Source organism: Aulostomus chinensis, chromosome 6 (assembly GCF_037954235.1).
Source record: "Aulostomus chinensis isolate RoL2024-O1b breed Wild chromosome 6, RoL_Achi_v1.0, whole genome shotgun sequence".
Lineage (NCBI taxonomy): Eukaryota > Metazoa > Chordata > Actinopteri > Syngnathiformes > Aulostomidae > Aulostomus > Aulostomus chinensis.
The window spans coordinates 28,498,209-28,519,588 of record NC_141325.1 but is presented as its reverse complement, the minus strand read 5'-3'; the positions used below and the strand labels follow the sequence as shown (position 1 = coordinate 28,519,588).

The 21,380-nt window shown below is 48.3% G+C and overlaps 3 protein-coding genes across 5 annotated transcripts; 2 read left to right on the top strand and 1 right to left on the bottom strand.

Annotated features, from left to right (window-relative positions):
* Window positions 1-1,602: 1,602 nt before the first annotated feature.
* Window positions 1,603-14,616, top strand: aebp1b (AE binding protein 1b). Its single transcript, XM_086207371.1, has 22 exons — window positions 1,603-2,097; window positions 2,779-2,943; window positions 3,025-3,087; window positions 4,314-4,616; window positions 5,845-5,919; window positions 6,396-6,461; window positions 6,808-6,891; window positions 7,689-7,760; window positions 7,910-8,019; window positions 8,993-9,132; window positions 9,213-9,297; window positions 9,377-9,521; window positions 9,616-9,704; window positions 10,046-10,169; window positions 10,318-10,514; window positions 10,632-10,808; window positions 10,948-11,111; window positions 11,191-11,651; window positions 11,762-11,901; window positions 13,283-13,382; window positions 13,487-13,653; window positions 13,733-14,616. Exons 1-22 carry the CDS (start codon window positions 1,878-1,880, stop codon window positions 14,132-14,134), a joined length of 3,549 nt encoding a protein of 1,182 aa, XP_086063497.1. The 5' UTR covers window positions 1,603-1,877; the 3' UTR covers window positions 14,135-14,616.
* Window positions 13,936-18,081, bottom strand: pold2 (polymerase (DNA directed), delta 2, regulatory subunit). 3 transcript variants are annotated; one of them, XM_086207373.1, is made up of 11 exons: window positions 17,912-18,081; window positions 17,078-17,307; window positions 16,865-16,986; window positions 16,659-16,782; window positions 16,457-16,571; window positions 16,152-16,350; window positions 15,725-15,805; window positions 15,385-15,542; window positions 15,167-15,294; window positions 14,979-15,080; window positions 13,936-14,893 (listed from the first exon to the last, which is right to left on the bottom strand). In XM_086207373.1, exons 2-11 carry the CDS (start codon window positions 17,298-17,300, stop codon window positions 14,733-14,735), a joined length of 1,413 nt encoding a protein of 470 aa, XP_086063499.1. In that variant the 5' UTR covers window positions 17,301-17,307; window positions 17,912-18,081; the 3' UTR covers window positions 13,936-14,732. The 3 variants fall into 3 exon arrangements, with proteins under 3 accessions (XP_086063499.1, XP_086063500.1, XP_086063498.1); XM_086207374.1 differs by having other exon boundaries at window positions 17,974-18,069; XM_086207372.1 differs by lacking the exon at window positions 17,912-18,081 and adding an exon at window positions 17,480-17,729.
* Window positions 17,921-19,810, top strand: nono (non-POU domain containing, octamer-binding). The gene has a single exon (XM_086207375.1). The coding sequence runs from the start codon at window positions 18,260-18,262 to the stop codon at window positions 19,535-19,537; it is 1,278 nt and encodes a 425-aa protein (XP_086063501.1). The 5' UTR covers window positions 17,921-18,259; the 3' UTR covers window positions 19,538-19,810.
* Window positions 19,811-21,380: the final 1,570 nt, after the last annotated feature.

Here is a 21,380-nt window from a genome sequence, read left to right as displayed (position 1 = left end):
GTACCTGGCAAAGAGGAAAAGTTTTGATGGACCAGTGTGGTACTACGCATCGCTTTAGCATCCCCCAGTGAGGGAGTGACTCACTGACTGAGTCAGTGACTCACTCTCTCACTTACTGGGGGGGTGCTCTCAGTGACGTGCAGTACAATGTGAGCAGCCTGAAGCTGTGTTTTTCTAGTTCCTGCCTTGATGTCAGGCACAGTGACAGAAGTAAATCATTGTACCTGAGGAAAGTGGACGAAAAGGAGTTATTTTCCAGCTCTGTTTGTGTGAAGGTTCCATTGTTTTTCCAGTTTAGAAAAGTTCAAAAAGTTGTTTTTTTGTTTCAGGATTTAAAAAAAAAAGAAGCATCTCACATTCTTCTTTCCAAAGTTTTCATTTGTTTTCGTTGCTTGCACGGATCAATATTGTGAAATAGCTTCAGTGGAAAACGTGTCCTGCTGTGTGTTAGCATCCGTGCCAGCTGAAAAGGCCTCAGCTTGACCTTACAGTAGGCCGAATTATCTGCTGCATTCTTCACAGCGTAGTCACGCCCCCACGGACACCGCACTGTGTTGGAATACTAGTCTCTGAAAAAATAGCTTCATCTTTTACAGCTTCGTGCACCAGATATTTATGGCCGATTGACCGTTTGTACATCAATAAGCTTTGCTGGGATATATGTTGCGGACATGTTATGGCCAAAACTCAACATATGATAACGACAAAAGGATAAAATACAAGATAAGAAGCCAAATATATCAAAAACGGTAGAATTCAGCTCAGTGTACTTGCAAATGCGGCGTTATACACGTCTATATTCATGACTGTGTGAGAATAGAGGTGTTTCCCTTGAAACAGAAGTGTCATTTCCATCCAACGTCGTCACGAGGAGTTACAGTTTAATAAAACCAGCAGAGGGAGAGGAGGAGGAAGCCAAAGGCAACACCAAATTGAAAAGGTTATATTTCTGTCCACTCAAATAATTCTCCCATCCTGAATGAGCTCTTTCATGGACCCCTGTCACAACGTTTTGTCCGGAGAGGAGAAGTGAAAGTGCGTTACACAACTCCCGGAGGAGAGACCGACAGAGCGCCGCGGAGACGAGCACGGACCTCCTCCCAACTGAAACACGTTCAACTCCTGCCTGTTTTTATTTTCTTTGAATTCCTCGCTCTGATGGTTAGGGGTGTACAGTTTTGTTAACACATACTCACAAAATCCTCCTGTCCTCCCCCTTGAGCCTTTCCTTGTGCCTCTTTCTCCCTCCCCCTTGCTCTCCCCTGTCCTCCTCCCTCTCCTCCTCTGGAATTCAGCGTCCCTGGAGTCACTCCTCTCCTGCTGCTCGCTGCAGCGGTGAGTCTGCAGGGTGAACACTCAACATAGGCTGCACACAATAAAGAAGTTTCTTTCTTTAACCAGGAAGTCTGAAGCCTCCCCTACCCCCCCCCCCCCCCCCCCCCCCCACATGTCCCATCTGAGGACTGCACCTGTTCTGACTCGTCGGCCAGGTGAAGGGGATCCTCCGGCCTTAAGTTGTTTTTTCAGCTGACCGTAGCTTCGGGGTAATTAGGAGCCCAGTCTTCTCATTTGACTGGATTGCTGCTTTGCTGTGCATCTCTCTGTGTCTCTCTTTAACACACCTCCCTCCCCTCCCTGTCTGTCCCTACCCCCCTCCCACTCCATCTCTGTCTAGCCCAGTCTGGTTGACACTGAGGCTTCGGGTACATGTGGAGCTGCAGAACATTTTCCCTGCTGGAGTAAAAGTCTCATGGGAAGGACAGAGGGGAGGAAAGGGTGAAACAGTATTTGTCTGGGTGGACTGAACTTTGGACAGTAATACAAAACTCCAGAGAGGATTGAAGCAGAGGATTCAGAGGACTGGAAGAGCAGCAGGCATGAAGAGCCAGCCTGTGGTTGTGTCTGTGGTTCTGCTGGCCCTGTGCTGCCTGCTGATCCACAGACGAGTGGAGAGCGCCGGGGGGATCATTTCACTCCAGCAGAGCGAAGGACAGTTAGGGGATCTGCTGCAAGAAGACGACCCAGAAAGTGAGACGGGACCTATCCTGGACCTGGTTCACAAGGTCAAGAGAGACACAGAAGAGGCTACACACGCAGGTGAGTGGGGAATCATTGCACTCTAACAATTATGAACAACAGATTCAAGCGAGTTACGTCATAACATGGACGAGCACACAGACACAAGCAGAGGTGAGTCGGTGCAGGCTCACCTGTCCACCACTGCTGCTCCGTAGATCAGACATGTGTCTCAGACCCGAGAGAAGAAGACCAGAGCTTCTCCCTCAGACCTTTTCCACTGCTGCTGCACCTTTACTGCTGACTCTGGTGTTCCTCAAGCGGCGAGAGCTCCTTTCTGATGTAGTGCTGTAATGAGCCCCACTGATGGGTGTGTGTTTCAGTGGTGAGACGTCGCTGAGGTGATAGGGATAGATTTGTGTCATTTAAACCGAATTGTGGTTAAAGGAGCTCAATTAATGGAAAGAAAGAAGCGCTTTCCATGAGAGTGCCTGAAGGAAACAGTGGTGGACCTCAAAGACCCACTGAGAGGCATCTGTCTGACTCCATTTTCCAGTTGCAGTTGCACAGGGCAACAAAGAAATTGTAATATAAGTTCTTATGTTATTTCGCAAGTGCATTGCTCATGAATTAGACAAACGAGGAGAAACCAAGTCATCTTTGAATTCTGCATTCATCAGGATCAGGGATTCACTCCCTCACACTGTTGTGAAACTGTTGGTGTTGGATCCACACTCTGATTTTATGGATTTGTATTTTCAGCTCGAGTGAGGAGAGCACCAGAAGAAGGCAAAAAGAAGAAGAAAGACAAGAAAAAGAATAAAGAGCCAAAGAACCCCAAAGCCACCAAAAAGCCCAAAACTGACAAGAAGGGAAAGAAGAAGGACAAACAGACGACAACCACCACCCCCCCGCCCACCACAACAGGTGAGACCTGCAGCCGAGGTTGCACTTGAATACGACTCGGACTTGGATGTTGTTGATTTTGCGTCTGTGTGCTGCCTCTAGTGCTCCCCACGGAACCGCCCACAGAACCTGAGACCTTCACAGACTACAACTACCCTGACATCGGTGAGTGACACGCTGGAGGAGAGTGACCTCCAGGAGTGTTGCCTCCACTGGGGAGGTTGTGTTTCTGTAGCATTTGTTTATCTGTCAGCAGGAACAGTCATGAGGGGGCGAAGTATTGGTCAAGGAAGGCTGATGAGGGCGTGGATTATCACAGCACCCCCTGGTGGGGATCAGGAAACATCATGTTTTTACATTTTGACCTTCTACTCCCCGTGGGTGGCACGATTTATGGATTGAACCCCCAACAGACTCCAGAACAGCTTGGTTGGGTTTAGGCATGAATAGCTGGAGTGGTCACAGTGAGGGTAAGAAGTCAGGTTGATGCTAGCGCCATCTAGGGGTTCTGGACGAACGGGCCAAACCTGCAGGTGCCTGAAACTGCTAGTTCACCACGTCCGCGCAGTGGGTCGACCAGGTTTCTTTGGTCAGAAACACCTGAAGAACTTAATATGAGTTTTTGTTGCACAACTCATCTTTAACAGAAACAAGATGTACATTTTTAAATATAACAGACAAAAAAAAGGCAGCGCAGGAGAGAACATTCCAGTCAAATAAACCCTTAATGATTTCTGCCCCTTCTCGTGTCGTTCAAAGTCAGATCACTCTCCCTCCAGCAAAAATGAAAAATACATAACCCTCCCCCTGTTCTGACCGCCCCTCCCCCAATTACTTGCCGACAGTACCTCTGGAATTTTAGTCTTGGTGCAGGATGTCCCCCAGAGGTCCCACCACCAGAACATTTGATAAGTGATTTAGAACCTTTGTTTTGGTGCCGACCAGTGGTTTGTTTGTTTTATTCACTAAATCTGTGTCGGCCTGCAGGTCCCTGTCTGTTATTCATTTTGTTACGTGGACGCGAACTTACATATAAACAAATCTATTTATCATAACTCTTCTTCCAGGCAGAGACGGTTCTGTTGGTAGTGTTTATTTTAAAACTCAGATTAAAGCCGAGCCTCTCTCTCGTGTGGCACTGGGACCCCCGTTCATGCTGTAATAAGCTGACTCATCAGTGGCTCCAGATCAGATTGAGATGCTCGTGTCAAGTCAACCAACAAGCCTGGAGGTACACGCCTCTGTTTGGGGCAAAATCACTGCAAATGGAGGTCTGTTGTTTCCTGAAAGGCAACTTGAGGGTCCAGGTCGTGAAAAAGTGTGATACCCCCTCATTAAAGTATTTACTCTGTATTGTTAACATTCTGTAAACCCGTCTCTTTCCCTGTCAGACAATGATTACTGGAAACCTGAAGACGATGACTACTGGGACGCCATGTCCACACCATCCAGGCCTCAGCCCGGGGGTCCCGTCACAGACCCTCCGTACGACTACTGGAGGCCGGAGGAGGGAGACCCAACCGCTCCTGTCACAGACATCTACGATGACTTCTGGAAACCTGAGGAGAAAGAGCCAGAGTCTCCTGTGACTGATAACTACGACAGCTACTGGAAAGAGGTGGAGCCGACGCCCCCTGGCCCAGAGGTTGATGGGAAGACTGGGACAGATGACAGTGATTACTGGGACGCCACATGTATGTCTGCTGCTGTGATTCTTCTGGCTTTGTTTTGATGGAGGATGGTTTGTGGGGTGTTGAGTTTAGGGACTATAAAAAGGATGAAACTATAACGATCTGGCGGTGAAGTCGCTGCGGTCACAAGTTTTTAAAATCAGACACACGAGAGACAGACATGAGACTAATACGAAAAGAATTGTTGTTGCTAAAGTCTCCTACTTTGCTGAAAGCTGAAGTTTCCACATCACACTTGTGTAACTTGGATACTGGATCACCATTGGCTTCCAAACTATTTGTGATGTCACAAAAACATCTTGTGTATGTTCACTTGGACTGAAGGTGAGACACTTCAGGTGATTAATGTGAAACAAACCTGCTAGTGTTAACTTGGGGACGCGCCCATGAGTCCAGTAAAACGCTGTAAATTAAAAGCCCCAAACATTTCCGGTATCCCAGTAAACCAAATGGAGTGTCTGCCTGGGCGGGTCCTTATAAACAGCTTTATAGAATCCATGTACTTTGTGGTTTTCCTATCAAATGCGGTCCAGTTCTCGTCGAGGAGTTAATAAATGGATTCAGTGGCGTAACTCTGGATAGAATCCCTGCTGTCATGCTGTTATACTTGTGTCATCTAGACAAAAAAGGTGGAAATGAACATTTTTCCTTTGCTTCATCCCAAATGACGAACAGGAGAATATTCTCAGAGGTCTGACCCTCCAGAGAGTCCCGGATCAGGAACGTAGACCTGATAGCTGCTGATACCTGAGAGTTGCGTCACGTCTGTTTTAGCTGAACCTGACGTCCAGCATCCTTGGAGCTGAAGAGGTTAAACCGTCACTCAGCGCTCAAACACAGCAGCGAAGTAATAACTCACAGCTCAGAGCAGCCAGGCCATGTCTGACACAAGCTGTGATATCAAAATGTTCCACATTTCCTTACATTGGAAATCTGACTAATCAATGCAGCCTCCCGTGGAAAAAGTGACCGCACAGAGTTCCAAACTTTTCTGATGGTTATCTCCTCCAGCAGTGACTGAACTGGAGTACCCGCAGGATGCTGGAAACACTGGTGCTGCGACACTGCTCTGGACAGGACTGTGTGTTTCCAGCACGCTGTATTACCTTCTGCTCCTCACTTTCCACTGCTTCACTCCTGCGTAGCCTTCTCCTGTCTGCCTCTCCTACTTGAATAATCCCCATTTGCCTTTCTAATCCTTTTATTATGTTTTATTTTTCCACTCCTGCAGTCGAGGTGCCAGATAACCTCCCGTTCCCTGACGGTGAAGAAGTCAGCCCTGAAATCACAGTTGAAACTCTAACAGGTAACGAACGTGACAGAAATTAAATGAGCATCCATCAGTCGGCGTGTCAAGTTTTGATCTCCGTCTAGACTTGCAGCCCAGATTAAATATGCATTCCATCTGTGCTTTTAAAACCGGGAGCGCATGAGGAATCATGAGTGATTCACCACATGGGGGTAACGTTCTAGTGAGTCTGAGTGAACCTGCCCTACTTTTCACCCAGGAGTGGGTGGGCGCACCTCCACACACTCAACTGAAGTTTCCACAGTGTTGTTGGGGAGTTAAAAAAACAACAACAACAACAACAAAAAAACAACAGCCTGTCGTAACATCACAAGTGTTTTGAATCTTGTAAATGACAGGCAGCTTGGACGGCTTCATTATGTGGTGGGAGTTTAGAGGCACTTACATTTGTCTAAACAAAGAACATTTGTTGTGGTTGAAATGATACGAACCTGTAAAACACTGCAGATTAAACCTACCTGTTTATTTTTCAGAGGAACCCACAGCTCCTTCGCCCTACGAGGGGACATGGTATGAAGATTATGACGAGTATGGGATGAGTATGTTCACACACACACACACACACACACACACACACACACACACACACACACACACACACACACACACACACACATAAAGTGCTTTCCTTAACAAAATGTTTTATATTAGATCCACTGGTTAAGCCGCAATAAGACTTTCTGCCAACAAAGCACAGAGCAAGGAAAAGGTTCCAGCCGTCAGCTCAATAACTTTCCACATGATTCCTGTTTTAAATGCTGCGACCTTTTTACTGTTTATCCTCCCTATTAGCTTAAAGTGACTTGAACTACAGCGCTCCACAGAGAGCCGGCCTATTTTTAGGTATTCCTACAAAATTCTCCTTTGTTCTCTCATTTTCTGCAGGGAGGAAAGAAGACGAGACGGATGAAAAATGGATGGAGAAAGAGTTCGAGCGAGCGAGGAAAGAGAGGGAGAGGGAAGAGAGGGGTAAGACAACCAGATGTGACTTTTTAGCAGCACAATCGCGTCAGACTACACAATACTGTGGTTGTCGAGGCAAAGAACGTAGCCTGTGACCTCAGTCTAAAAGCACTACCAGATAAGAGCGTTGTGCTCCGGTGTTCCCTCCCTCCGATCACAGCGATCTAACAGAATACAGATGTGATTTCCCACCACGCAAAAGCGCTTGTTTTAACATGCGTGTCAGGGACAAAACTCTCTCTTCCGTGAGGTTAAAGCGAGGTCAGAGCCGATGAAATGCAACACCGGTGTCAACAGGCCACTTCCTGCATGCGCGGTTCACCACCATCGGGGGTTCATGGTGAAAAGCATTTTCAGTTCACTTCGAAAGCGAAAAGTTACTGAAGCGGGAACCTGCAACACCAGGATACGAAAGCAGATGTGCTCCTATCAGGACGGCTTCACGGTGGCTTCTGCACGTGCATACAGTAGACGAGGCTGCCACTCTGGCAGCTGTAAAATACAGGGACAGAAAACGAATTACAAGATTGATCAATGGGATTCAGTGGTCCTCTTCAGCAAGAAGATGCAAGTGTGATCAGAACACACTCGGACTGGGAGCTAAGTTAAAACATCTGGTTTTTCTCACCGGGCTCCAGCCCTCTGCGTGCTCCTGGGGGTTTTTTGGCATGTGAAATTTGCAAAATAGTGACGAGCTCCATGATCATCTCTGGGCAGAGGGAGAGAGAGACAGAGAGAGAGAATACAAAGCCTACAATTTGTAATTTATTTTGCATTAAGACTGTTTTTCTGACCTCTGCCAGAGAGAGCACAGAAACTCAAGGAGGCCGAGGAGCGCGCCAGGAACAGGCCACGTGTCTACAAAGAGCCAAAGAGTATGTTGAGCTCTCTCCAAATCTGGAAAATCCATAGGCTTTACTAGGACCATTGACATATCATGGTATTTTCCTCTGCTGTGCGTGTGTGCGCGTGTGTGTGTGTGTGTGTGTGTGTGTGTGTGCGCGTGCTTGTGCATGTGCGACAGAATGTCCTCCTTTGGGGATGGAGTCCCACAAGATTGAGTCAGACCAGCTGTCGGCCTCCTCTGTGTCCCAGTATAATTTTGCACCTCAGAGGGCACGTCTCAACATGCAGGTACCCATCAATCAGTACAGGACGTCCCGGTCTGAACACTCACATACAGTCTGGAAATGTACACCGGACACATGTTGGAAAAGAATTTCCTTTAATGCTGAGTCCATTCTACAGGAAGCCATTTTCTATAGTCTAAAGGATCATTTTAGCAGTTACGTATTATATGTTATTATAGCATTCAACGTATTATATGTTAAAGTGAAAAAGAGTAAAAGAGTGTATTTTGCCTTTCAAGAGCTCAAAGGTGTCTTGAGCTCAAAAAAACATTCTTACAGAGTTGCATTTCTTCTTTGCGAGCCCAGAGTGCAGGAAGAGCCAGCTACCCATCTTTAGCCTGAAGCAAATAGCGACTGATAGCTACCAACAGCACAAATATCCCAAAAACGTCTGGTTACAAATTCCTACACACACTCCCAAGTATTCATCTTCTTGATCCAGGCCCTTCGCTCAGTAATCTACACTTTGATTAGAGCTAAAAACAAACCCTTCCAGTTCAACGCTGGTTCACCGTAGCGCCGTATGTGACCAGCCAGCAAATCCACTTGAGCCATCTTGATGGGATTTTTTTCCACGGTGGCACCGTACATGAAGGGTGTCACAGTTTTTGGCTCTACGTGTTGGTGGATTACTGAGCATACACCTGGATGAGGAAGATATGCTTCTGGATAAATGTCTCTGGACTGTGTAGCTGCTGTTAGCCATCAGTCACCATTAGCTTCAAGCTATACGAGGCTGGCTCATTCTGGAGTCCCAAAGAAGTGATGCAGAACTGAAAAAAAAACTCAATTCGAGCTGCAAAAAAGACCCATTTGTCAGGAATTGAAAGACCAAATACACTTTCTGGGCAAAGTATCACAGTCACAAGGTTTCATCAGGGCATGTGGTTATGTAGCATCTCGTTCATGCATGTCAGCGAAGATGAATTTGCACTCAAATATCCAGGATGTGGTGAAGATGTTTCTGTGGCTTGCAGGGCTTCGACAATGAGGACAACATGAGAGGTGGAGGGTGGTGCGCAAACTCAGACGACAAAATTCACTGGTTTGAGATCGATGCCCGCAGGGAGACGGAGTTCACTGGAGTCATAACCCAGGGACGTGACTCCTTGTATGAGTAAGTCATAAACACGTTCACATGAATACAGTGAGTCTTCGGTATTTTCCTTGAGTCATGAGCCTCCTGTCTGGTTTCAGGAGCAACTTCGTGACCTCCTACTTCCTGGCCTTCAGCAATGACAGCAGAGACTGGACCACCATCCATGATGGATACGCTGACTGGGTGAGATCACGAGAACAAGATGTTTACGTCGTCGCTTACTTGGGTTCATCCATATCACCTCCATTTTCTCCCTGCCCAGTTGTTCTTCGGAAACAGTGACAAGGACACTCCAGTGATGAACCAGCTGGCTGAGCCTGTGGTGGCCCGCTACATCCGCATCATCCCTCAGAGCTGGAACGGCTCTCTGTGTATGAGACTGGAGGTCCTGGGCTGCCCCCTGCCTGGTGAGCATTACACACTGACACATACACACTGTAACAAAACACACACACAAAACACAACAAATGACATTCTGGTTCCTTCCGCTCTCACACACAGATCCAGACGCGGCTCAGTACAGGCTTAACGAAGTGACTCCGGTAGATTACCTGCAGTTCAAACACCACAGCTACACAGAAATGGTTGCAGTAAGTATCCATGTTCCCATCAACCGGCACATCTGCCGGCTAACAGCCGTCCACAGGAAATCCTCAATCAAAACGACCCCCCAAGAAACAATCAAACGAGGAACCAGAAGCCCTGATTTAATCCAGGCATGTCAATTAATTTCCTGCAGCTCCTTCCTTTCTCACTCAGTTTGGAGTTCAACCACCAGAGGGCAACATGACCTTTCCACACGATGAAACTATCAAAGGCTGCTTTCTAAGTGAACCAGCCTGTGAAGAAGGGATTTTTACCATTGGAGGTTTCAGTTTTTAAATGATGGAAGAAAAAAAACAAACAACCCTTTTGTATGTCTGTTGTTCAGCTAATGAAGTCAGTGAATCAAGAGTGTCCCAACATCACCAACGTCTACAGCCTGGGCCGCAGCTCCAAGGGGCGGGAAATCATGGCCATGGTCGTCTCGGGTAACCCCACGGAGCATGAAATAGGTGGGAATGTGTGGCAGCTGTTTAACCTGCTTCATACGTCACTCCCTGCAGAATCAGCCTCAGACTTTTGAGTCTCAAAGGCACCACACAATCCTAATAAACATCAGGTGAGCTAACAGCTACCACCGTTGTGTGTCACTGTCTGCAGGTGAGCCAGAGTTACGCCTCACAGCAGGTCTCCATGGAAACGAGGCAGTGGGCCGCGAGATGCTCCTGCTACTTATGCAGTACCTGTGCAAAGAGTATAAAGACAGAAACCCCCGAGCTCAGCGGCTGGTGGAAGGAATACGCATCCACTTGGTGCCCTCGCTCAACCCTGACGGACATGAAGAAGCGTTTCAAGTGGTAAAGTTAAAAAAAAAAAAAATCCAAGACTTTTCCTCACTTGGAGGGAAGAACAGGAAGTGGCAATTAATCACGGTACTTTATGTTTGTTGATTAGGCTCCTTTATCCATTTTCAGGGGTCAGAGCTGAGTGGATGGACCACCGGGCACTTCACCGAGGACGGCTTTGATATTTTCCAGAACTTCCCCGACCTGAACGACTTTCTGTGGGATGCAGAAGACAAGGGCCTGGTGCCCAAAATAACCCCCAACCACCATGTACCCATACCAGAGAACTTAGAGTTCAACAGCTCGGTGAGGAGGAGGTCATACTGAGTGTCCTCTCTGAGTTTTTGTCCATGGTGTGGTATACTATGTGTAAGATTCTCTTATTTGTAAAAGGTCTACCATAAAAACAAAAATACGGGTTCAAATTCCTTCTGTCTGGTTCCAGATTGCTGTGGAAACGAGGGCCATCATCTCCTGGATGAAAAGCCATCCATTTGTGTTGGGCGCTAACTTCCAGGGCGGGGAGACACTTGTGGCCTACCCTTATGACCGTCTACGTCCCAACAAGCCTGCCGAGAGCCGCAAGCCCCACAGCCGCAAGAAGAGACAGTAGGAGTTGCTTTGATGTACAAAGATCTGGTTCCCCTCATCCACGAACCATCAACATTTACCAGATTATCTCTCACAGGTACGAGGAAGAGTTTGATGTGACGGAGTGGGGCCGTGGCTACCATGAGGAGCCAGAGGAAGACTGGCGAGGGAGGGGATACGCAGAGCCCGAGGAGGAGCAGAGAGGTCACGGATACGAGCACGGACACGAGCTCGGACACGAGCACGGCTACGAGCACGGCTACGAGCATGGCTACGAGCACGGCTACGAGCACGGTTACGACCCCAGCTACAGCCACGGAGGTTACGGCCACAGGGAGGAGGAGGATGACAGAGAAAGAGGCGCCGGACATCAGTATGCTGAGCCTGAGGAGGAACAGCGTGCGATTGCAGATGAGTCCCTCTTCAGGTGGCTGGCTGTGTCCTACGCCTCCACACACCTCACCATGACGCACAACTACCACGGCTCCTGCCACGGAGACACGGCAACAGGAGGGCAGGGCATCGTCAACCGGGCCAAATGGAAGCCCATCTCGGGAAGTAAGCTGGAGTTGAATGGATCTTCACCTGTCCTCATACATTTACAACACACCCTGGTGGTGAGTGTGGGAAGTACAGGCTCTGAGGTTCATGTATGTCCCTCTCACCAGGTATGAATGACTTCAGCTACCTGCACACCAACTGTTTTGAGTTGTCCATCTTCCTGGGCTGTGATAAGTTCCCATACCAGACGGAGCTGGCGTACGAGTGGGAGAAGAACAGAGAAGCCATGCTGATCTTCATGGAGCAGGTCAGTCGCACTCAAACACTCTGCCAGGGATGCACCGGTTTATCGGCTCAGCTGACTGTCTGGGTTCGGCCTGTCTACAAATACGGTGAAATTTGACGGCTGAAGTTTATCTATGTGTCCTGTGACTTTGGCGCTGGGTTCACACACCATCCTGCACCTCCTACATGCTTTCTCCAAGATTCTGGCAACGTGCTGTCTTGTTGTTGAAAAACAGTGACAGAAAATATCACTGAGTTTGTAAGATGTGTTGGTGCGACTTTTCAAATTCCAAAGTATTAGATATTGGTATTAGCCTTTAATATCCATATCCACAGGCTGCACGGTGGTGCAGTGGTCAGCACTGTAGCCTCACAGCAAGAAGGTTCCTGGTTCAAGTCCCGGCTCGGGCACGGGATCTTTCTGTGTGAGTCTCCATGTTCTCCCTGTTCCTGCTGGGTTCTCTCTGGTACTCCAGCTTCCTCCACAGTCCAAAGACATCAAGAGGGGACCAGGTTAATCCAGACTCTAAATTGACCGTAGGCGTGGCTGTGAGAGCCAATGGTTGTCTGTCTCTATGTGTTGGCCCTGCCATGGACTGGTGACCTGTCCAGGGTGAAGGCTGCTGGGATAGGCTCCACCCCCACCACCCTCAACAGGATAAGCGATAGAAAATGGACGGATGGATGGAGTTTATGTTGGGTGATAAAAGGCCTAAGGTGGCATCCCGACCAGTTCATGTCTGTCTAAAATCCAGTTTTGGTTTTATCTCCATAAGATTTTCCCAAAGGTCACCTGTGATGGAAGAAGGTCAAATTTCATAGCCAAATTAGCTCAACTGTGTTCTACTGGGATGTCAGTCTTCCATCAAAAGGATTCTGGTTGACTTTCATCAAACAGGAAGAAAAAACTTTTTTCTTGAAGTCAGTGGGTTCATTGAATCCGGCTTCCCGTTGCAATGAGGCCTGTGGTTCACACAAGCTTAAGAAATGTTTCTTCTGTGGCATAAAATACATCCTTTTATGTCACACTGATGAATTTCAAAGCTTTTCATGTGTCTAAAAAAATGGCGGTCTCTAACCAGTGGCTAAACAAGACTATGTGACACATGGAAGGACAACAGCAGACAGGAGTGGACGAACCCCTCAGCCTGAGATGGGATTATTCTTCCTGACAACCATCCCTGTCTTCTTTGTAAAATTGGCCACAGCAGTGAGTGAAATACCTGCCAAGGTCACTGAATGTTTTCCAACATTAGCAACAACTGGAAGTTGAGAAGTTGGACTTCTTGTTTTACAACTGAACATCTTCCTTTTCGTCGATTAGGCACATAAAGCGCGGCTGCTACCAGTAACAAATGAAGATTGTGTGTCTGCATTCGTAACTCAGCGGTTTCTCCGTGTAGGTCCATCGCGGCATCAGAGGCATCGTGAAGGATCAGCAGGGCAACCCGATAGCCAACGCAACTGTGTCGGTAGAGGGCATCAACCACGACGTCACCACAGGTCCGATTACTCCTGAGACGGTTCTGCTCAGTCGTGTTTACTCAGGTGTGAAGCAAGAAAACGGCGTGCTCTTAGACTAACTCGAGACCTGTTTGCTGCTGTAGCTCCGACAGGGGACTACTGGCGCCTGCTGAACCCGGGTGAGTACCGCGTGACGGTGCGAGCTGAGGGCTTCTCCCCTGTGACCAAGCTCTGTGTGGTGGGGTACCAGCCAGGAGCGACCGCCTGCAGCTTCAACTTGGCTAAATCCAACTGGGACCGCATCAAAGAGGTAAAGGGGGTCCATCGGGAACTGTTAATATTTGTTGTACTTTGACCTCAGACGGTAAAATGACTTCATTTGTCCACAGATTATGGCTCTCCATGGCAACAAGCCCATACGCCTCATTAACAATGGAAACACTAGAGTACAGTACCCCATTATCATCAATGGCAACAGGCGAGTGACTGATGTGAACAACGGTTACTATCCCAACGCACGGCTGAGCCAGGAGCGGCAGCGGAGGCTCAGAATAGCTCGTATCCGCCGCCTCCGGCAACAGAGATTAATGAGATTAAGATCGACGACAACGCCGCCGCCGACGACAACTACGTTACCCCCAACAACAACGACCCCAATTCCCACAGCACCAGAGAGCACCACATCCTGGTACGACTCGTGGATCATAGGCGAGGGACAGTCGTCCACGCCTGGCGGGTTCACAGACTCCATCTTGGATTACAACTATGAGTACAAGATCGATGACTATTAAACTCACACGTCTGTAAACAAGCGCCCATCCTCTCACACCTGTAGGTCTCATCGCCACGTTGCTCTCCAGACAGGTTGGAAAAAAAAAATAAAAAAATCTTTGAATGGGGGAAAGTTCAGTCAGTAACTTTAATAACTGTAGCAACAAGTAACAATTGCTTAACACTTGGAGAAAAAAAAAGATTCTTCAGACTCTTTTAATATCGTTTCAGTTTGACGGTCCGTGCTGCATTTTGCTGACTCATTATTCAGTGTTTCATAAAGAGATGTTTATAGCGAATGCATATTAAAAATAGTTTGTTTTTTTATTTCACCAGAGTTTAATTACTTACACTGCCTTCATCCATGACAGATGTTTTTACAGTATCAATAGTCACTAAAGGGTTAAAAAAAAAGTTTGTTCAAAGTTGTCATGTTTGGTCAGACACAGCGGATGTAGAAGAGTTATTTTTGAAATAAAGGCTTGTTAATACACAATGTCTCTAAGCCCTTCGATGACATCAACCCCCCCCCCCCCCCATGTTGTCATGACAACTGTGGTCAATAGTCACTGTGAATGTGCGTGAACAGAGGAGTCCCAGTGTGTTGGACAGGAAGAGTCAGTGGCTGATGTTCATCTCGCTCTCCTCGTCGTCGCTGCCAGAGAAGGTGGAGAAGCTGACGGGCTCGCACTCCAGAGAGCGCAGGTTGACCAGACACGCCGTTTGGGTGCTGATGAACTCAGGGACGGCAACCAAAAGGACTTCCTGGCCATCGGGACCTGGTTAGATATGATGAGGACAGCTACACCCTTGAACTTTCATCGAGACGACAATGATGATGTCACTTCACACACACACACACACCTTTGATGATCTTTGACTCAAACACGGGGGCGTTACCGCTGAAGTAAACATGGGGACACTCCTCCAAGATGAACGGGTCTTTGTGGTAAAATGGGTAACAACCTGACAAAACAATGCCCACAGTATCACAGTAATGTAAAGATTCGTAACCATTTTGGTTGTACTTGTTTTATTCTGCCATGACTCACCGAGGGTGTCAGGCGCGGTGGGAGCCAGGTGTCTCAGTCGCAGCGTTTCCTCCAGTATTTCCAGGTGGCTGCTCATGCTGCTGTACCTCGCCATGTTAGACACATTCTGGCCCGAAGTGCCCAGGAACCTTAGAGGACACACGCGGGGCCATAAACATTGGCACGCCCATTTTGAATTAGATTCGAAACTGTGTGTGTGTGTGTGTAATTTGACTCACCTGACTCCGTCAACATTCGCCTGGAAAGGATTGGGGGCCAGCTGCAGCGTGGGGTAAGCGGAGGACAGGGGGAACATGCAGCGGTGGAGGGGCTGCTGGGGCAGTGTGTAGTTGGTGGGGTCGTACTCGCCCGGCATCACGTCCACCGGGACTGACACCTGACAGCAGGACGCCGTCACACTGTTACTCTGACATCATCACCATCTTTAGCCCACAATGATCTCCCTGCCACTGTGTTCACACACCCTAAACTTACTTTTGTATCATTTTTCTTTCAACATTACTGATCAAGGAAGTATAAAAAGTAACTGATCATTTTATTTTGTATTATCTTACGCACCACCAGCTGAAGCAGCAGTTCATCCAGCAAACGCATGGCGTCCACGCTTCCAGCCTGGGTCTTCTTGGTGAGGTACTTGGCCTTGACACGCAGCGAGGTAGGCAAGTTAAAATGAGTATTTACATGTCTTAAAGCAACAAAACGTAACTTCTGCAGAGGCATCGGCGACCTCTGCTGCCAGAAGTAGAAGACAGAAGATGCTACTGCATAACTGTTGATGTCGAGTGGGGTGGGAGGGAGGGAGCGGGCTTTGACACGAGGCTGGGGGCCTGTACCACGCAGCAGGGTTAGAGGGTCAGAGAGCATAATTTCAGGTTCAACTACAAAGGTGGCCGACGTTTTAGTGAAACACACAGACGCGATAACCTATGCAACTAATGACGTCCACATTAACCAGCTAACCCTTCATTAAACCAGTTTACGTCACCTTTGTTGATGCATCCTTGTCCTGGGTGCTTTGGCTCAGAAGGTTACCAGCCAGCAGGACCCTGGATATTGTCGCTGCTCCACTCTGCTCCCCCTGGTCACCCAGCTGACCCGTTACCATGTCAACCAGCAGCTGCAGCCCGAGCATGCTGTCGGCCTGACTACTGCCAAGACCCAGTCCTGAGACCAGGAGAACAAACCTGCCAAAGGAAAAATGAGATCATTCAAACCTGCTGGCTCTGAAATGCCATGATTTAAGCTGAGTGTGTGAGTGAGTGTGTGTGTGTGTGTGTGTGTGTGCTTTACCTGTCGGAGCTCAGAGCAGGTCTTACTGTCTGTAAAGGGAGGTCAGCTGTGCAAAAGTCCTCCACTGTGAACTTCCCATCATTCCTTTCGGCTCCGTACACTGCAATAACACTACCTGTGGGGAAAGAATTCGATGCTGTGACATCCTTTAATTTGATCTAGGTGACACTAACCAAACCGACAAGAAAAATAAAAAGCTCACCTGTGACACACCTGTCCCTGTCTATTTGGCCCTCTAGTTTGATCCTCTGAAGCTCATCTTCCAGGATCAGCTCATCTGTTTCACTGATGTATTTGACCCGAGGAGGCTGGGGAAGCAGGTTGTGCTGGAGGAGACAGGGAGAGAATGTCATGAGCGTTCCCAGCAGCCGACATCCTTCCACCTGGGGGTTCTGACGTGAAGCCAACCTCCTCACTGATCTCTTTCAGGATGGACGGCTGCAACTCCATACGCTTGAATAAAGTGCCCACAATGCAACACTGCTCCCCTGTCTGAAGATCACACAGCCTCCTGACCAGCACATCTGATCCTGAAATGTGACACATGAAGACACAGGCAGGTCATGGATGAATACGTCATTGCTATGACGCCAGTGAACCACACACGCACACTTCTCTTACCCCACTTCTGCTGAGCTTTTCCCACGAGTATGGGTCTCATCTGCATTATTCTAGCTGAGTAAATATGAGCATACTGCCGATTGAAGCTCCGCTCCCCGACTCCGAAGCGGTCCGAGCAGGGACTGAAGGCTGGCGTCACCCTGTCAAACACCGGCCCCTGGTCCTCGTCCGGACGGCAGAGCAAAGAGGAACAACCTTTCTGGGCGCTCAGGTCGGAAAACATGTCTGTCCTGAAAAGACGACATTACAGAGCTTAGTAAGAATCTAAAAACTTTCACAAACACCATCTCCTCATGGCGTCTTTCCTGCAAGCAAAACAAGGATTGTAGCCAAACACTGTAAGCTAGCGCCAAAGACATGCTAACAGCTGCTTTGGGGATGTGGCTTATAAAGACACTTTACCTTCGCAGACGGGGGGTCGCGATTAAACTGGTAAACTTCTTAAACTAAATATTAATTCGCTCTATTTCTAACAGATGCGTTCCTCCTCCAGTAAGGAAAAGAGACCGCGAAATCACCCGCTCTCCCCAAGATGTTATTGCTAAGGGAAGATAGCAAAGTTCGCTATGTTCGCTTTGGCGGAATCATAGCGGCTGAGCTAGCTGAACGTGTCGTCTCAGTCCTCCGAAGTCTCCCATCACAAACTTTAAGTTATGACTTGTTCTTGATGTACAAATGAGCATATGTGTAACACCTTGGTGTTCTTATAAAGTGTGTCGTTTGTTTTGGGGACTGAGCCGCTTCTTCCCTGAGAGGAGCTCGCGGCTGTTACGCGGGTTTATTTGATATTGTCATCTCCCTTCTCCTAAAACATCTCTGGTTTCGAAAACCTACCCAGTTTGTCGCGAGAATCTGTACTCAGCACGAAAGAGACGTCAAAATAACAGCTACTTCACCTTTAAGGCTATATTTGTTAGAAACTGTAAAATATCGTTGTGAGCGGCAACGGTGAAGCCGTGAGATAAACACACGTCGAGATATTTATGTTCTTTCTCGCATCGTCGCACGGTTTTGACCTCACAGCTTCGTCGCACTGAGATGAGGTCACAATAGCGCCGCACAACAGCACGCAGACTCGCCATTTTCGTAGCCCTTTGTGCGCCACTCTTTTTTTTTAAGAGATTGCGTCTTTTTATCGGGCGATTCGGCAGCTTGGGTTTTGATTCTGTTGCAAAAACAAACATGCAAGGTAACAGAGGCCCCCAGCAGAATCACGGCCCCAACCGCCAGCCAGGGTCTGGAGAGCAGAAGAAACACGGTGGGCCGAACTCAAACGGCCAGCAGCCGGAACCCAGCGACCAAAGCCGCCCGAATGAGGCCTTAACGCTGGATCTGCAGAGCTTTAGGAAGCCCGGGGAGAAAACCTTCACCCAGCGCAGCAGGTTGTTTGTAGGAAACCTGCCCACCGGGATAACCGAGGAGGACCTGGAAAAGCTGTTCGCCAAGTACGGCAAGGCCAGCGAGATCTTTGTCAACAAGGAACGAGGCTTCGGCTTCATCCGGCTGGAGACCAGAATCATTGCCGAGATCGCCAGAGCGGAGCTAGATGATACCCCCTTCAGAGGTAGACCCATACGGGTCAGATTCGCAACACACGGGGCTGCTCTATCTGTGAAAAATCTACCCGAGTTCGTGTCCAATGAGCTGCTGGAAGAGGCCTTCGCCATCTTTGGTCAGATAGAAAGAGCCGTGGTCATAGTGGATGACCGGGGGAGGCCCACGGGGAAGGGAATAGTGGAGTACACTTCCAAGCCAGCTGCACGAAAGGCTTTGGATAAGTGCAGCGATGGTGCCTACCTGCTCACGGCTTTCCCTCGGCCTGTGACAGTGGAGCCGATGGATCAGTTCGATGAAGAAGAGGGACTGTCAGAAAAGCTCATAAACAAAAACCAACAGTATCACAAAGAGCGTGAGCAGCCGCCTCGATTCGCTCAGCCGGGCAGCTTTGAGTATGAGTACGCCATGCGCTGGAAAGCCTTGATGGAAATGGAGAAGCAGCAGTATGAGATGGTGGACCGCAACATGAAGGAAGCTCAGGAGAAGCTGGAGGCCGAGATGGAGGCTGCCAGACACGAGCATCAGGTGATGCTGATGAGGCAGGACCTGCTGAGGCGCCAGGAGGAGCTGCGGAGGATGGAGGAGCTCCACAGTCAGGAGGTGCAGAAGAGGAAGCAGGCCGAGCTGCGGCAGGAGGAGGAACGCCGGCGGAGGGAGGAGGAGATGAGGATGCGTAACGAGGAGATGATGAAGAGACAGCAGGAGGGCTTCAGAGGCAACTTCTCTGAAAACAGGGAGCAAGACATGAGGATGCACATGGGTACGGCCAGCATGGCCTCGGAGAACGCCCCCCTGATGCCAGGGCCAGGGAGCGCCAACATGCCTGGGGGAGGCCAGGGGGGCTTCCCTAGAGGCCTCCCCGGCCCCGGGGACTATGTACCTAATAAGCAGCGTAGATTTTGAACCCCCCACCCCACCCTTTTCATACTCACTGTATTTTTAAAGTTCAGATAGTGAGCAATACTTTTGAACTTTGGAAAATGTTGCATGACTTTTGTTTTTTACTTTTATTGTACTTTTGGATTATGTTTTAGTACTAAAAATTGTCTCCGAACTCTACAAACGAGCCATGTCTTTTACTTTATTTCTCACAAAATGTGCTTTTCATTGGGATAGAAGATGTTTTTGTCCTTTTATGTTGAGTTTTCTGGAATAAATTCACATTTCCCTAAGAAATCTTGCCTCATTCAGAGTAGAGTAAATTTTCTGAAGTACGCGTCACCTCCTCAGCAAACCCAGTTTTATTCATCGGCACACGTGACGTCACCTGACGCTAAGGTTGATTTCAGGTTGTGAGCAGATTGACTTCATCATAACTGCGTGATTTCAAATCCACATCAACAGTATTGTGTCTGTCAGGTGTTTAAATTCAGGAAAATTGAAGTAAATCAAACCTGGAAGCTTCCCCAGGGATCTTTTTAAGTGTGAGTGTAGACACAAGCGCTGACGAAGCAGGTGACACTGCCTGGGAATCATTGATCTGATAATCATTATTGATTAGATTGCTGCTGGGTTCCTGCTGTATTTGTTAGAGAGCATGGTAGTAATCACACAGCATGAGAACACCTATTGATTCGCAGGGATGTACGATGACATCAGCTCGGCATGGTGTAGTCGTGTGGCCTTATTTATATCAGCCCAGTTTTTCCTCTTTGCAACCGATGATGAGGAAATCCTATGGTATGTTTAGGATTTCTGTGCTTTTCAGAATATTTTAGTCAAGGAAAATAGAACTTGTTTACAATAAATGTGAAAACCATGACCTTGTAGATATCTGAAAGAACAAACACCACCACAGTCGTGCATCTCTGTTAACGGTTGCATCCTCTCAGGTGTGTCGCTGTCACGGCTGTGTGGAGGTGAGCGGACCGGAGCCGTCAGTGTGAGCCGTGACTGGTCAAACTGCTGTGAGCGAAGGCCTGTAGGTGCATCAGAATCCCAAGAATCCACGCCATCTCCCTCCCTGACAGGTCAAACATGGTTCCTCCTTCCTGTTCGGCTCTATATCTGCTCAAGTGTTTTGGTATGAGCCGTTGAGCTGTCGTCCCTCTCTTGACTACAGCGGGAGGGCCGCATCTGTCTGAGGCTCCAAGTGCAAAAAATAGTTGAGGCGGGGCCTCGGGGGGGGGGGGGGGTCTCCAGACAGTTCCAGGTGAGTCTCGGTGGACCGGGTTGAAAGAACAGTCATCATCAACAGGGCGTCACATGGAAGAGTCTGAAGGTGTAAGATCTGGTGACATACATGAGATTCCATATTTGGGGGAATTTTACTTTTTTTTTTCCAACTTTCCATGTATTTGATTTACTCTGAACTTGAATGTTAAACAGTAATATTGCTATGATCCTTTATAGGCATATAGGCATCATACAAATGTATAAGTAGTGTGTGTGTGTGTAAGAGGAGGCCCAACATCTCTGGAAGTCCAGTTCTCGATGGATAAGGCAGCACTGTTGAAGCAGGAGCAGCATGTTGACGTGAAAGCTGCTGATAAAGGTGTGTTTGCACCCATTTATTGTGCGAGTGGAAATGCAGCTTGTGCAATGACCGCGGTTCATAAAACAGGGCAGAACACACATTCATGCATGGGACAGAGGGACAGCTTATTCATTTGTTTTGTTTACACGCTCTACCCTGCAGTTTCCTGCCCCGGATCCTTCCTTCAAGTGTCACAACAGAGCTGTAAAGCCCCTGACGACCCCCGCAGGCTTTGACACGGAGGTTAATGACCCCTGCATACCTGCAGCA

What these genes read in the sequence shown, in the direction of transcription:
- aebp1b (XM_086207371.1), top strand. Translation starts at nt 1,878, where the DNA reads ATGAAGAGCCAGCCTGTGGTTGTGTCTGTGGTTCTGCTGGCCCTGTGC. An exon ending in GGGCACGTCTCAACATGCAG is followed by an intron (nt 8,020 to 8,992) that starts GTACCCATCAAT and finishes TGTGGCTTGCAG; the next exon opens with GGCTTCGACAATGAGGACAA. An exon ending in ACTGGGACCGCATCAAAGAG is followed by an intron (nt 13,654 to 13,732) that starts GTAAAGGGGGTC and finishes ATTTGTCCACAG; the next exon opens with ATTATGGCTCTCCATGGCAA.
- pold2 (XM_086207373.1), bottom strand. Translation starts at nt 17,300, where the DNA reads ATGTTTTCCGACCTGAGCGCCCAGAAAGGTTGTTCCTCTTTGCTCTGC. An exon ending in CAGGGACAGGTGTGTCACAG is followed by an intron (nt 16,572 to 16,658) that starts GTGAGCTTTTTA and finishes CTTTCCCCACAG; the next exon opens with GTAGTGTTATTGCAGTGTAC. An exon ending in GCGAATGTTGACGGAGTCAG is followed by an intron (nt 15,295 to 15,384) that starts GTGAGTCAAATT and finishes GTGTCCTCTAAG; the next exon opens with GTTCCTGGGCACTTCGGGCC.
- nono (XM_086207375.1), top strand. Translation starts at nt 18,260, where the DNA reads ATGCAAGGTAACAGAGGCCCCCAGCAGAATCACGGCCCCAACCGCCAG.